The sequence below is a fragment of the Fukomys damarensis genome, unplaced genomic scaffold, assembly GCF_012274545.1.
Source record: "Fukomys damarensis isolate Sample0158 unplaced genomic scaffold, DMR_v1.0_HiC HiC_scaffold_18, whole genome shotgun sequence".
In the NCBI taxonomy this organism is placed as follows: domain Eukaryota; kingdom Metazoa; phylum Chordata; class Mammalia; order Rodentia; family Bathyergidae; genus Fukomys; species Fukomys damarensis.
The window spans coordinates 1,660,333-1,672,715 of NW_022900930.1; the positions used below are offsets into that span (position 1 = coordinate 1,660,333).

At 49.9% G+C, this 12,383-nt stretch overlaps 1 protein-coding gene across 1 annotated transcript in view; it reads left to right on the forward strand.

The window, feature by feature from the left end:
- Window position 1: 1 nt before the first annotated feature.
- The window catches only part of Sfrp1 (secreted frizzled related protein 1), a gene marked incomplete at its 5' end in the record, with an annotated part of 36,732 nt that continues 24,350 nt past the window's right edge, over window positions 2-12,383 (forward strand). Inside the window, 2 exons of the mRNA XM_010617164.1 lie at window positions 2-458; window positions 4,885-4,962. Of these exons, the coding sequence (XP_010615466.1) occupies window positions 2-458; window positions 4,885-4,962 (535 nt within the window). The remainder of the gene's footprint in view (window positions 459-4,884; window positions 4,963-12,383) is intronic.

Sequence of the window (12,383 nt, forward strand, 5' to 3'; positions counted from 1 at the left end):
TTCGGCCAGCGAGTACGACTACGTGAGCTTCCAGTCGGACATCGGCGCGTACCAGAGAGGGCGCTTCTACACCAAGCCGCCGCAGTGCGTGGACATCCCGGCCGACCTGCGGCTGTGCCACAACGTGGGCTACAAGAGGATGGTGCTGCCCAACCTGCTGGAGCACGAGAGCATGGCGGAGGTGAAGCAGCAGGCCAGCAGCTGGGTGCCCCTGCTCAACAAGAACTGCCACCTGGGCACGCAGGTCTTCCTGTGCGCGCTCTTCGCGCCCGTGTGCCTCGACCGGCCGATCTACCCGTGCCGCTGGCTCTGCGAGGCCGTGCGCGACTCCTGCGAGCCCGTCATGCAGTTCTTCGGCTTCCACTGGCCTGAGATGCTCAAGTGCGACAAGTTCCCCGAGGGGGACGTCTGCATCGCCATGACCCCGCCCAATGCCACCGAAGCCTCCAGACCCCAAGGTAAGGGCGCTGCCCGGCGCCTCTGCGGACCCGGGAGCCGCTGTTCTCCATCGGGTCTCCCTTTCTTCGTATCCGAGAATAGGCGAGCGCATAGCCGGAGAGCTCGCCTCTGTCAGGGTAGGGTACTTGCCCGTCCTACGCCAAAGTTTTTAATTCTCCCAAAGGGGGATGCTCCCGCCGGCAAAACTCGAACGTCAAAGTGGGAAGCTCAGAACGGCCGAGCGAACCCTAGGCGCGGCCTTATTTTCACAGGGTTGGAAAGCAACTTTAAACTACTTTCTTTAGCTGCGCGAATCTACACTGACCCGAGGGGGAGAGGTTTAGACGTCTCAGAGATTTCTTCACCCTTTCTCGTAACAGCTCAGTTTAGGGATCTTCGGGACTTCCTCGCATCCCCCGTTTCTCCCATTCACACAAATCCTCAGGTAATTAGGAAGATAGAAATGTAATCACCTCATTGTTGGTCTCCTCCGTGGGGAGTGGGAGCTGCAAACGGGGCTCTGCAAATTCCTACCCCCTGGGGACCTGAAGTTCTGCTCTGAATCCTTTTTACTCAAAGGGCAATTCTTGAGTGGCAGAAAAAAGAAAGATCCATGAAGACAAAAACCCCCCGAGAACACCCTATCATGGTGGCCTGACTTTTATAGGAACCAGTTCAGCCCAGAATCCCATCAAAGAAGAGCTGAGTCTCAGAGCTGGGCCGAGGACCTGAGATAGGGAGCTGTACCCAGGTGTGCTTAGCCCAGAGACCCGCATTCTGGGGGCTTTGTGGGCAGCGGGGAGAACTGAGCTCATCTGGAAGTGTTCAGTGTCTTTTGACCTCTGTTACTGCTGCGAAAAGAATGAGCAAGCTGTCAATGGCTCCCCGAATGAGGATGAGGTTAGATGCGGGGGAAGAATGCCCTGAGGTTGGTACCTCTGCTCCTGTTTGTCCTAGGGAGGGAGATGGCCCCAGTGGGTGGGGGCACAGGGATAGACCCTGGCCTGGATGGGTGGGGTGAGCAGCCCTTTCACCTGTGCTCTCAGGGCGAGACTTTCATAGAGGCAGCTCTTTGAAAGCAGCTCTGAGCAGTGATCCAAAGCGAAGCAAGTTGTGTCCTTTGGGTACGGAGCTGTCCTCGTCGTCCTCAGGTTTCCCTTGCCTCAGGAGCTGGGGATGAGGGGCCTTGCTCTGGAGGCTGTGACCAGCTCTGCTTTGGACTGAGTCCAGTCTCGGTGACCTGTGGTGGCCTCTTTCTGGGGGCTGTTTGTGGACAGAAGTGGAGACCTCTGGAGAGCAGCTTGTGGGAGCAGCTGCGGCCCCGGGGAAGGATGGAGCACTGGAGAGGGTACCTGGTCATGAAGGAAAAGAGCCCCCCTAATCCCGCTGTGGGGTGGGCAAAGTCCGCTGTTGCTGACCCCGGGGTGCCTCTTTCGAGGCCACTGTCCCCTTGTCTGCTCTCTTTCTGGACCTGAGCTCAGGCTGTCTCCTCACAAGTTCTGTGCTGATCTGAGAGAGAACTGCTGGGAGAGGTTCAGTCAGGAGTTGGACTCGGGACTGGTGCTCTCCCCGTGTCCTGAGGGGACCCAGATCCCTGCCCAGAACTGCAACCCCTTGCTGTGAGGGACCCTACGGTGGCTTCCCCAGCTGCCTGGCTGCTGTCAGATGAGCCTGGAGGTGTGTGAGTGTGTGTGTGTGTGTGTGTGTGTGTGTGTGTGTAGGGCAACTTGAGAGACTCAACACTTGTCCTCAAAGCCTTCTGGCTGGTGACTCTGGGATAAGAACTATAGTATTTTTGAATGACAATGAATACTGTATCTCTCTATTGATCATTCATTTATTTTTGGTATTGAGGATTGCACTCAGGACGTTGTGCTTGCGAGGCAGGTGGTGGCACCACTGAGCTAAATCCCCAGCCCTAGCTTTTATTTATTTACCTTTTATTTTTTGAAATTAAAACTGAATTTTCAATGCAGCATCACACCCTCATATACTTAAGACTGGTTTCTGTTTACATTCGTGGGCATAGAGAGCTTTTGGGCGACAACATGTTATTAAGGCTTAATCTGATGAGGAAAGACTCGAAAGACCTCCTTCTCCCTAAAGGCAGATGCCCAAGCCTCATCAGCTTCTGTTATAGGACAGGCAATTGTTCTTTTTCCAGGAAAGTGACTTGTAAGTCTTGCATTCATGTTAAACTTGTTGAATTCCCAGGCCAATAAATTGTTCCTCTTTCCTGCCAGGTTTACTGATGGAGTGCTTTAGTTTAGTGCTGTTGTTTTGGCGTGTTGTGCATTAAAACCACTATGCTGGCCCAGATCATGGAGGCTACAGTGCTGTCACTTCCCCATGGCCTCCCTTAGGATCTCTCCATCCATCTCTCCTCAGCTGTCCCGGGAAGATTGGCTCTGTGTGTGTGTGTGTGTATGCACATTAATTTAAAAAGTTCACTGAATTCTTTCTCCAGTGTTAGGCTTTCTCTTCTGAAATATTAATAAAATACAAAACCTTGTGCTGTTTCATTCATCTGCTTTAAACATTATTGTAAACACACCTTAAGACAGTGATTCAGCCTTGCCTTTCAGGTAGAGGCCTGGGTAGGTTTCTCTTGCCCAGGCAGCTGCAGGGCCCCAAGGACACATGAGGAGGTGCAGATTAATATTACATTACACATTCCTCTCCTTTCTCCAGGAAAAGATAGTCCAGAGTCTGGCTGTAAGAAAAGTCAAGATGGAGAAAGCCATGTTGAAAAACACACTGAGCTCCCCGATGGGAGGTCTTGCTACTGAGAGTCCCTGAAGTCCAAAGGTGTAATCAATGGGGCTGGGGAACATGCCCTTGTGAGTGCAAAGCCTGTGGATCCAGGGAGCTGCACAAGCATTGGAGGGGAGAGGAACTTGGCCTTTCTGTTTGGGTTTCCCTGGCCTTACTACTTCTTGGGTTAACATTATATATGTAGAATTTTCCAATTCAATAACTTCTACTTAAAAATATAAACAAGGATTAGAAAAACTAAACAAGGAAAGCACAAAGCACAGCTCACTCTCTTGAGTGCATAGCCCACCCCCCATGGAAGCAAGAACCATGATGGGAAATTCCAGGCAAGTTTTTTCTTTGGTACGAAACATCTCCTCCAGAATTCAGCCTCTTGTTCTGGGTGCAAAGCATATTTCCAGCATCTGCTTGGAGCGTGTGCTTGCCACACTGAGACTGCCCGCAAGTTCAGAGGAGAAGAGGGTGGGAGAAGAGAATGTTGGGACAGACTCGGGTGTGGCCTCCGCGGGGCCTGCAGGATCCTCTTTGGATCTGGATGGAGAGGTCTGGGGAGCCACTGTGGCCTGCAGGAATCCTGCCCGGGTCAGGCTTGTGCCTTGCGGCTTGCTCCTGCTCCATCTTGGGGGGCGGCTTTGCCCGCTTCAGGGTCAGAGCCGTGGGGGCTCGGAGTGATGGGAGGCACTGCTGCAGAAGCCCATAGAGAGGGGCAGGCGAAGAGGAAGACGGAGAGCATCGCCATCCCGTCCCCCTGCTTCAGTCTCAGGGGCACTGTCCTGTGCTTTGTAGCTGTGGCACAGTTCGGCCTGACGGCGTGGCCTGCTCTGGACTGTTCTTACAGTGGGTGCTTCCCTCGGCCCTCTGTGAGCTCCAAGTTGTATGCTGGGTGATGATGAACAGGAGGAGGACAACAGCTCTAAGTCACGTTGGCCTTTCAGGCTCCACTGGGCGCGTTCCGCTGCCCTTCCAGCTCAGAGGCTGCTGGCCCTGGCCTCAGAGGTCTCCTCCCCGTGGCCCAGCCTGCCCTCCCCACACCCCTCCTCTTCAAAGCCTTCACAGTCACTCATGAAAGACCCTCCAGAGGGTGCCTCCCAGGCCAGCTACCTCCTCCATTTGGCAGCTCCAGCCCTGCCTCCCCGCCCCCGCCCAAGCTCCCGCTGCTGTGGCCCTTGTGGCGGTGGGGGGGCGGCCTTCAGAGCTTTGAGGCTGAAGCTCCTGTATCCTGCAGAGCTGCTCACGGGGATGGGCCATCTTCTTGGGAGTCTGCACATTGGAAGGGGGCAGAAATCGGGGGGCGGGATATGGGGATACCTAAAGGATGGGGAAAAGGACCAGAAAGAGATGACTGAAATAGTCTGTTGTGATTTATATGCCAGCTTTTTCCAGGATCTCCTAGCTGCCCATAGCCAGGGTTCCCAGGACCTGCCTGCACCGACTTGGATAACATTAGTCTAAATGTGTCACATTCAGGGTCTCTAGACCGAAATATTTAAGGAAATGATGTGCCTGTTTGTGGCTTAGATCTTGGGTTCAAGAGCCTTTCTTTTCAATTCTCAGCTCACCTTTCGAAAATTCTAGAAGACCCTGTCTGCTTTCAGCCTGCTGCGCATGATGATCTCCTCCTCAAGGAAACCCTTTAACTTACAGTTTCTATTTTCCCTCTTTCCTTCCTAGGTATGACTGTGTGTCCTCCGTGTGACAACGAGTTGAAATCTGAGGCCATTATCGAGCACCTCTGTGCAAGCGAGTTTGGTAAGAAAGGGTGCTGGGCCACCTCTTGAGGGCTTGGGATCCAAGTGTGCTGCTGGCCTGTGTCCCCAAGGACAGAAAGCCTGTGGGTACCTCTTGTTGGAAATTTCTATTCTCCACCTCCATCTTCTCCCAAAGGCTGCTTGTTCCAGGCAGATAGAAGACAGGACAAGAAAGGGGACCAGCCAGTCTCTGTTCAGGTCAAACTGCTTCTGCCCTTCTGCGTGAGGGGTTGTCACTGTACAGATTTGAGGGCCTTTCTCTAAGGAGGGCATGGGGACCAGTGGGGAGGAGCTAGGAGAGCACAGCATCTCTTTGGAAGCTGCAACGTACAGGAAGGGGGTTGGCCCCTCTCACCTGCTCTCTCCTACAGCTCCTTCCCACGGCTGACTCTTTCTATATCCACCCCTAGGTGTCAGCACTACTCTTCCCAGGATTTCTGTGGATGACTTCGGGGCACTGTCCTAAGAGGGGGACTATTTCAGTGCTTAAAAGTACCAGGGAGGGCCCCCAGGCAGGTTCTGCAGACAGAGCAAACTGACATCCCCGTGGTGGTGTGCTTTCCCTCCCTGCCTGCATCACTCTGGGTTGAGATAGAATTGCACAGGAGCACTCTAGGATCAAGGTGTGGTCTGGGGACAGTTTCCAGGACCTCTCAGGGATGGTCCCACACAGTCTGGCCTGCAGGAGACCCGAGTGCCAAGCACCCTGGGTATCTGTTCTCGGGAGAGGTCAGTGGGAACAGGGTCCCTCCAGCTCCCACTCTATGTCTGCCTCTGTCACTCATGGATGTGGAGAAGCTGCCCAGGCCAGGCCCGCTTTTCAGACCAATGCTGAATGATGTGGTTCTTCTAATTCCTGCATTGTGTCCTTGAGGTTGGATTGCTTACAGAATTCTTACCAGGAAAAGAAAAAGCATGAAGGTAGGTAATGTGAGTCTTGCTGTCTGTTCACAGCCCCTCTTCTGTGTTCTTCATCAGTTGTGATAAAGTGCACAGAAGGGTTTTGCATTGGTAAAGGGAGCAGCACACAGAAGTGGAAGGAAATTGTGCTTCAGAACGTCTGCGGGCCATTTGCAGTCATGCCTAAATTACAAGTTGAAGGATTTAGACCCTTCGCCACTGGAGCCTCACGAGAATGGACGTTTCTTGTGGTTTTGGTTCAATGTCCCTACTGCCTCCCTCATTCTTGGGGAAGGACAGTGGCACCTCCAAGAAAAATTGTTCTGGACGTTTTGCTGCTTATGTTTGAGTCACACTATTCTTTTCTTGGCCCTTTCAAATGAACTCAAGTAAAATTATAGAGGGCACCTGCCAGGATGCATGCCACATATGACCGCTCTACTGAGTGTCACTCAGAGCCACCGTGTGGCCCACGGGGGCGCCCCAAGCTGAAAGGTCGCCTGCTGTAACATATGTGGGTACACAGCCCCGTGTAACCCCAACAACAAGCCTTTCATCCACTTGGTTCCTTCCCAAAGGTGCATTTAGACATAGGAAAAACAATGACATACATACAATCTCTTACGAAACCTGACAGGAAGACTTTTATTGCCAGGCAGGAAAAATTGGCTCAGCCACTGTCAAGATCCCAAAGGACCCTCGAAGGTATAACAAAGGGGCTGCCCTCCTCTTCGGATGTGGTAAATCACAGCAATCACTTTTAGAAGTCGGCTCCCTAACATTTTACAAATCCAGGGAATATTACAGTAAGCTCTGAAAGGTGATGTGTTAGTAGACAGTTATGCTCATATGATTTTATCAGGGATGAGTGATATAAGCCCTCGGCACCGAACGCGTAGATGTGGCTTCCCAAAGATCTAAAAATTCAGTGTATTTGATAGTTGGTATCTGTGTATCCCTCCATTCAATGTTTATCGATCACAAGTACTGTGCTTGATATTGTAATCCCAAAATACCTAGCCTAAATTACAATTTAATTTTTAGGTTTTAAACATCCAGACAAAATACCAGTCAATGATTTGCTAGAAAATTGTGGCATCAGGTTAGAAATGAGAAGCTGTAGATGGGGCTGTAGGAACTCAAGGCCAAAGGTAGTGTTAAGGAGCTGAAAAAAAGTGGATCCACATTTTTGTGCTCAAAATCTTTGTTTGAAACTCACCAACTCCAAATCATTAACAGATTTTCTTGCTGTTCTCACAGTTGCTCACCAAAATTTGGGGGACCTCAGGCACATGCCCTAGTTATATACTAGACACAGGGCGTGCCCGAGGTCTGGGCTGAATGTGGCAGGGCTGACCCTGTACAGAGGAGATGAAGGTCCAGGAGACACCCTGACCTTTCAGCCCTTTCCCTGCTGCAGTAGGTACCTACCAGGTAGTTGGCCAGCCCCCAGGGTGCTGCTTATGGGAAGTAGGGTGGAAATAACCAGTCAGGTCCAAGACTCTTAGTAATTAACTATTTGGGATTCTGCCCTCTTAGCCCAAGATTAATTTTTTCTTGGTTTCCTAGAACTTCAGAGTTTGTCTAGAACCTTCAAGGTCATATTACCAAGCCCTCTCTTTTGATAAAAAAGGAGTCTGACTTCCCCAACTGGAGTCCTTTCACTCCTTCCAGCACGGCCTTCCTCCCAGGATGGTGAACTGTCAGGGCCTTGCCATTGAGGTGCTGATGTGTGCAGCGCAAGTGTGATACACACCAGACTTCTTTGATCAGGGTGAAGGAGAGACTTTTCTTTTTTGGTTTTTGTTTGTACTGTTCTTATGAAACAATAAATAGGATTTTTCTCCCTCTCTCTCTGCAGGGGCTGAGCTTAGCTTTGCCCTTCTTAGCACCCTGGAGAATGCAGCCTTGTTGGGAAACTTGTTTCCTAGCTCATTTCATTTCAAGTAAGTGAGGCAGTCAGCCACGCTGATGGGATTCAGTTAGGAAACAAAGACATTTGACAATGGGAGCTGACACACAGCAGAGAAGAGAAGGAATGTCTGACTCTGTACCCCAGGGATCAAACTTTGCGTTAAGCGGTCCTGACGTCCCGGTGGGAAGACATCAGGTTGGTGGAAGGCTCTCTGTGAGCTCCGCATTTTCTGGGTCAGCACGCACCCTCACCCTGCTGCCAAAGCACCCTTGGACTCTCGCGGCTTCCGTGGAGCTGGATATGCCTTGCCCATTCCCTTCTCCTCCAGCAATGCATTTGTAACCCTCTGTCAGCTCTGCCTGGCCATTCATCTCTCCACCCTGCACTGTACCCCCTCAGTTCAGAGCACATTTTTTTCCCCAACAGGGAAAATCATCAGCAGAAAAGCCTGTGTGCTGATGCTCAGGAATGCAGCTGGATCAGCCTGGATCAAGCACCAGATGTGGGAAGCCAAAAGTTAGATGGTGCGCAGTCTCCAAATTCAACATGGCGACCAGCTTGCCTGCTGCGTTTCAGTCAGGACGCCCAGCTCTGCTTTTTGTTCCCTGTGCTTTCCTTGCTAGATGGCAAAAGGGTGCTGCCCGTGCCTTTTCAACAGTCCAGTACAGCATTTGCCAGCTGCCACACTAATAATCCTGCTGTTAACACTCAGTGCCTACAGCCATCTTTTTTCTGGTCAGTTTGTCTCAGGGATGATTTGTAATTGTTATTAAGGTTAGTATCCCAGCTCTGGTCATTTTCTTGAGCTTCTTTTCCAGTTTCTTTGAACACCTTTAAGTGTTTCCGGTCGAAATTAGCATGGTGATCTCTAGTACTTTTGTTTAGAGAGTTCCAAGCTCCCTCTCGGACTATTTGAAAGTTTTTAGTTTGAGAGTTCAGGGGACAATTTCTTTAGCCTCCCCTGCTCTCAATCCCTCTTTTTTGGCAGTGGACAAAGACTTCTTTGCCCCCAGAAATTTTCCTTGCAATCTACAAGGGTTCTATTTTTGTTTATACATTTCCTCATAAAAAGAAAAAAATTGTGCTTTGCAACACTAAAATTGGCCAAATAAGAAAGAAAAAGAAAATCAACTCTCACAGCTAGCACTGGGAATATTTCCTAGAACAAGTGTTTTCCGAGGTTCTTGTACTGCCTGTCTGTCTAAATATTTTTTAAGGCGCCTGGCTGGGCTACTGTGAGGAGGGCCATGCATACTCCACAGAACAGTTTGCTGTCTTGCAAAAAGTAGGGTGAGGCTTTCCAAAGCAAACCTGGGTTTCCTTCTGAAAATGAGGAAGACTGGCTACCAGGATAGAAATTGCAACATCTGTAAGTTGCCTGAGAGTAGGGTCTGTGTCTGGTGCCATATTTTACCTACTGTGAGATGCCTGTTAATCGTGAGGTGCACTATTCATTTTGTACCACTGACAGGGAACATGCATTTTGTGCTAAAATGTGAGGAAATTCTCAGTCCTAGAGTGGATAAAATAAGGCCTGTTTTGTACTCAAACAGTCCCTGGCACAGCATCTCATACATGATTGGCATAAAATAAACATTTGTCAGAACAGCGTGTGACTGACAGGGGATGGTGAGGATCTGGACATTGGACTTCCTTGTTTATAAAGTAGAGTGCTTCTTTTCAAGCCAGTATATTGATTGAATTCAAGCAAAACTACATACCCTGTTTGGGGTCACTGAGTGTCTGTGTGTATTTTAAAAAGAGTCCTGGTATCCAGAAGTTTAGTTTGGTCAAAGTAAAATTTAATAGGCCCTGGAAATGGAGCTGTTATTCTAAGGTAGGGCTGGCAGGCTGAAAACGATGGGATTGTATTGTCACTGAAGATGTTTAAAACATACATGCCATCCCTGGGTTGGGAAATGCTTAGAGCAGGCTGTGATGGTGCTCACCGAGCCAGAAGACCTGAGAGACATTTCTTCAGCGCACTGCAGATTTAACTGTGGCTCATGGGCTGTCTCATCCCAGATACTCTCCCTATGTTTGGGGGTGGGTGACACAGGGCAGAGATCACGGCTGAGCCAAAGGCCTTCAAAGCCTCCCAGCCAGTGGGATATTTGTAAGGTCAGTTACTTGCTCACTTGTGACTCACAGAAGCATTCCTGAGCCAGCCCCAAAGCTGGGGACCTGGCCCAAGGATTCAGGCCCTGGGAAGTTTGGGCTGAGGTTGCACGTGGAGGAACCATGAAGAAAACCTAGAAAGAGACATGTTGTCTGTCTGCGGAGAGCGTGGTACATCCTGCATCACTGATCTTTTCTTGGCTGTCACCGTGGCATGAAGGTTCTGAGACAGGCACATCTCACTGCGGGTAGCTTACTTCCACATCTTGAGGCCAGGGAATTTGTGAGGTATGAGAAGGGATCCATGCCCCTTGGCTGAGGATTTGCATCCCCTGGAGCTGAGTTCAGGCCTCTCTGCCTCCTCCGCCACTGTGTGCTCTGCCACACTTGGAAAGTCTCTTAAGGACTCTGCCTAGTTTCCTGCAGTGAGATGGTAGCCGATACTCAGCTGTAGATTTTGGTGAGGGGCACCTGAGATGAGATCGTGTCTGCAGGCTGAGCTCAGTAGAGGTGCATTTCAGTGCTCTTTCAGGATTGGCTGTGATTGGCTGTCTGTTCTCATTCATGGATTCACCAGCGCGGTGAGGAGATTTGGGTAAGCGTTTCTGTCCTCTGCTACTGCATGTTTATTGAACCGGATTCTCTTTTCAGCCCTTCGCACTCCTTGCATCATGCTGGAATGATCGCTGGGTTCCAAGACAGATTTAGGTACGGGCATGACTGGTTCAGGACTGGCCCGCACATGACTTTCTATTTGTGGTGACGTCCAGTTCTGGCAAGATTATTTCTTCGGACAGGCAGTTGCCAAACAGGTGGTCGAGGCAGCTTTTCAAGAGCTTTCCGAACTGCAGCTCTGTGAGTCTCCGGTCACGAATGATCCCGAGCCAGGGCCTCTCCTCTCTTCCCTCCCTTCCACCTTCCCTTCGCTTTCTTCTCGTTTTCTGTTTCCTTCCATTTCTTTCTTGGGTTGAGGCAACATGTGTAGTACAAAATTGACCATTTTAACTGTTTTATGGGTTCAGTCAGTGTTAACTCCCCATCTCCTCACCCAGCTTTGGCGGTCACCATTTTCCCTTCTGTCCTGTGAGGTTTGACTAGTTTTGGGAGCTCACAGGAATGGAATCGCATAGTGTTTGTCCCTTCGCATCGTAGAGGAGGATATGCTCCCAAGTTCGCCATTGTTTTCTGAAGTTGTTCTGGTGGAAGCAGAGAAGGAGAGGTAAGAGGCGAGCTGGGGTAGGGCTGTCCATGGTCCGTGCATAGTGCCCATTTCTTTAGGCCCTGCCTTGCCCATACGGACTGGTTCGTCACTGTAGAGATATGCTCAGTTGGATAGGACTTCTGAGATCAGCCTGTGCATGGCCTCCTGCTGCTGACTGAGCAAAGTAAGATAAGGAAGTGAGTCCTTTGGCTGCTCACGGCTGTTCCACCTGCAGCCCGCACAGCAATCCTGCCCCCAGCGCTTGTGGGACAGCTGGTCCAGACCTCAGGCCTCTGTCCTCACATGCCCACCCTGATCCCATCCTACCAGGCCAGTGGGGTGTCCCTGGGCAGCAGCCCTGAGTGCTCCTTTGCTGTCGCACTTTGTGGAATTTAAATGGCCCGACTCCCGTGCCCCACACAAGGGAGGAGCTCGGCCATGGTTGGATTCCTTCTTAGGAAGGTGGGCAGAACAGCAGAATGGAAGGAACCCAGGCTTTGGGCCAGACAGACTTACATTCAATCTCAACCCTCCAAGCCAAGTGACCAGGAGAAAGACTCCAAACCTCCCTGAGCCTGGCTCCCTATTTGCAAAATATGGGTGGTAATTTCAATGTGTTGTAGGGAGAATTGCTTTCATCAAGCAGATGAGTTAATTAATTCATTCCAGTTCCTGGAATATGGTAGCTGTTCAACTGATAATAATCTCTTATTGGAAAGAATTGTTGCAAGATGGAATTTCACCTAGGAAGCAGGATTCTAGCACTTGTGAAATCAGCTTGTTTGGCAAAAAATCAATTTAAGAGGTGGAATGGAAAGTCTTGGTTAATTCTCTGGTTAACAGAGGATTACACTAAAGACAGCTTTTAAAATATCGTTTGGAAAACCTTCATTCAGTTTCAAGTTACCATACTTAATAAAAACAAATACAAACAAACAAACAACCCCCTTCCTCCCACCTTCAAGTCCTGTCTGTACTAGAAGGGAAGCAGATCTGGAGTTCAATTAGATGACACAATTAAGTAGCCATCGGGCCATTCGGGCTGAATCTGCACAGGTTTGGGACACACCCACGGAGGCTCTCTTTTGTGTACTTTTGAGAAATCTCATACTTAATATATTCTACTCATAACTTATTGGTATCTGTTTCAAGAGATTTTCAAGCCCTTTTGTGTTGCTCCCCCTCCCCTTTTTTTCTCAGACAGTACCTCCAGGCAGATTTCCTTTTCTTTTCCAACAGCTGCCTTGTGATATTAACTCCCTTTAACAAAAAAAAAAAAAAAAAAAAG